This window comes from Alligator sinensis, unplaced genomic scaffold, assembly GCF_000455745.1.
Source record: "Alligator sinensis unplaced genomic scaffold, ASM45574v1 scaffold1000_1, whole genome shotgun sequence".
In the NCBI taxonomy this organism is placed as follows: Eukaryota; Metazoa; Chordata; order Crocodylia; family Alligatoridae; genus Alligator; species Alligator sinensis.
In genome coordinates this window covers 1,179,433-1,182,038 of record NW_005842478.1, presented here as the reverse complement: position 1 = coordinate 1,182,038, position 2,606 = coordinate 1,179,433, and the positions used below count along the sequence as shown (strand labels likewise).

Genomic DNA, 2,606 nt, shown 5'->3' with positions numbered 1-2,606 from the left:
TCCCTACAATTTGACTCCATGATGACATCCTGACTCCTCTCTTTCCCCCACCAACAATCAGACTTGACTAATTTATAAACTCTGCTCTAGTGGAAATGGTAATGTTGGGGTGATGTTATAGCAGTGATGGTCCAGGATTTATGCGAGAGGAACATATTTTTGTGGGTGATATCTTTTATTAGAATTACTGAATGATTGCAATAAAGTTGGACAAGCTTTCAACTGCAAGGCATTCTTCATCACGGTCCTTCACCTGATGAAGAATACCTTTTGTTCTATATCTTGTCGTTCTCCCAGCCATGCTGTTCATTCACAAAAGATATCACCCACAAAAATCTTTGACTAGGGGAAATGTAATTTTATGTGAGCTTTCAGTATTTTCAAAATTTTTGATTAGCAACTGGTACAGTACGCATCAGAAAGTACTAACATGCACATACCACAACAACACTTCACTTTCCTTGTAAAATACTGCACAGGTTTTCAAAGCACTTAAGTCATCTGCCCATAAAATTTTGATTACATGTATACTATTTCTGCATACGTATGTGTGTAAGAAACAAAAGCATAACTATTAACTAAAATAACTTAGATGTCTCATGCCTCCTACAATGGTATATATCCAAGAACAGAAAAAGGAAAAAAGGAAGATTAAGGGATACAAAAAAAAACAATGATGTGAAATTCACTTGCCTCTCTGTAAAACAAATCTGAGTTGTTGTATACATCGTAAGCCAACAAATTAGTCTGTGTTCCAACAAGAAGACAATCATAGCCAAGCTGGGGATTCAGCACTCCTGATGTTAGACAGCTGACCCCCTGGTTAATGTTCAGGAGCGAAATATCAGAATCCTGGTTGCTCTGCATCAAACGGTTGAAATTCGATCGCTGGCCCCGGGCATGAGGATTATGAATAAAAACCTACTGAAACAAAACATACGGTTATAAATGCTGTTTTCAAACCTGATAGCAACTATATACCTTTGCAGGCCACAAAAGTACCTGTTTAGGTAATAAGTCATATCACAGAATCATAGGAAACTGGGGTGGGATGGGACCTCAGGAGGTCATCTAACCCAACTCCCTGCTCAAAGAGGGAAAAGCCCCAACTAGATCATCCCAGCAAAAGCTTTGTCTACCCAGGTCTTAAAAACCTCCAAGGATGGAAAGTCCATAACCTCTCTGGGTAACCTGTTTCAGTGTTTTACCACCCTCCTAGGCTACATCCACACAAGCATGGACGTTTTGTTCCCTGGGGACAACTAGTAGCAGGACACCTTGTGCCTCTACCAGCTGTCCCCAGAGAATGCCTGTGCCATGCACCCTCTGGTGTGTGGCAGGTTACCCCAGGTGAAGTAGAGGAGGTTGGGGCCAGCACTGGGCTGGCCCCAGCAGACTTCCCCAGGGTCCTGGGGGCCTTCTGGGGCTGCAGCAGTGGTGATCCTGCCACTCATAGCCTGGCCAGCAGCTGAAGTGTGGCTCTGGCTGGCCAGGCTCCAGTTTTGAACAGCATGCACTGTCTCTGCGTGCGCCACTCCACTTTTTATTAGCACAGGTTTTTTTGACCCCTGGATATCCTGTTTTGCCAACAGGTAAGACAAGTAATTATTTCCCTCTATTCAGCACTGGCAAGGTCAAATCTGGACTGCTGTGTTCTGTTTTGGGGCCCCCACTACAGAAAGGATGATCCAAGGGTAAAAAAAACAAATAACCAAACAAACCCACACTGCTTCCTTGCAGTGCAGAGAGCAGCTGAATGTGTGGTATGTCTGCGGCGCCACATACTGCACAGCTGCGCTGGTCTGGACGCAGCCCTGGTGAGAACATTATTCCTAGTATCTAACCTAAACTTCCCTTGCTGCAACTTGAGACCGTTGGTCCTTCTGCCATCACTGAGCACAGTCTAGCTCCATCCTCTTTCGAACCTCCATTTCAGGTAGTGGAAGGCTGCTTTTAAGTCCCCTTTCAGTCTTCTCTTCTCTAGACTAAAGAAGCCCAATTTCCTCAGCCTCTCCTCATAAATCATGCCTCCCAGCCCTCTCACCATTTTCATTGCCCTCTGCTGGACTCTCTCCAATTTATCTACATCCTTTCTGTAGTGGGGGGCCCAAAACTGAACAGTACTCCAGATCTGGCCTCACCAGTTCTGAATAGAGGGAAATAATCATTTTTCTGGACCTACTGGCAACGCACCTACCAATGCAGCGCTGGATGCTATTAGCCTTCTTGGCAACAAGGGCACACAGCTGGCTTATATTCAGCTTATTGTCCACTGTAACCCCAGGTCCTTTTTCTGCAGAGCTACTGCCCAGCCAGTCAGCCCCCAGCCTGTACTGGTACATGCAATCAATCCTTCCATCCTAAGTGCAGGACTTTGCACTTGTCCTTGTTGAAACTCATAAGATTGCTTTTGGCCCAAGTCTTCAATTTGTCTAGGTCACCCTGAATCGTAGCCTTACCCTCCAGTGCATCTACTACACCCTCAGCTTGGTGTCACCTGCAGACTTGCTATGGGTGCACTCTATGCCATCTTCGAGGCTGTTGATGAACATATTGAACAAAACCAGCCACAGGACTGAACCCTGGGGCACTCCATCTGATGCCCC

At 45.5% G+C, this 2,606-nt stretch overlaps 1 protein-coding gene across 2 annotated transcripts in view; it reads right to left on the bottom strand.

The window, feature by feature from the left end:
- The window catches only part of BBS2 (Bardet-Biedl syndrome 2), a 25,671-nt gene extending 24,747 nt beyond the window's left edge, over positions 1–924 (bottom strand). For both annotated transcript variants that reach the window (XM_025212690.1, XM_025212691.1), the window contains exon 1: positions 694–924. In XM_025212690.1, the coding sequence (XP_025068475.1) occupies positions 694–867 (174 nt within the window). In that variant the 5' untranslated portion in view covers positions 868–924. The remainder of the gene's footprint in view (positions 1–693) is intronic.
- Between the last annotated feature and the right edge of the window lie 1,682 nt (positions 925–2,606).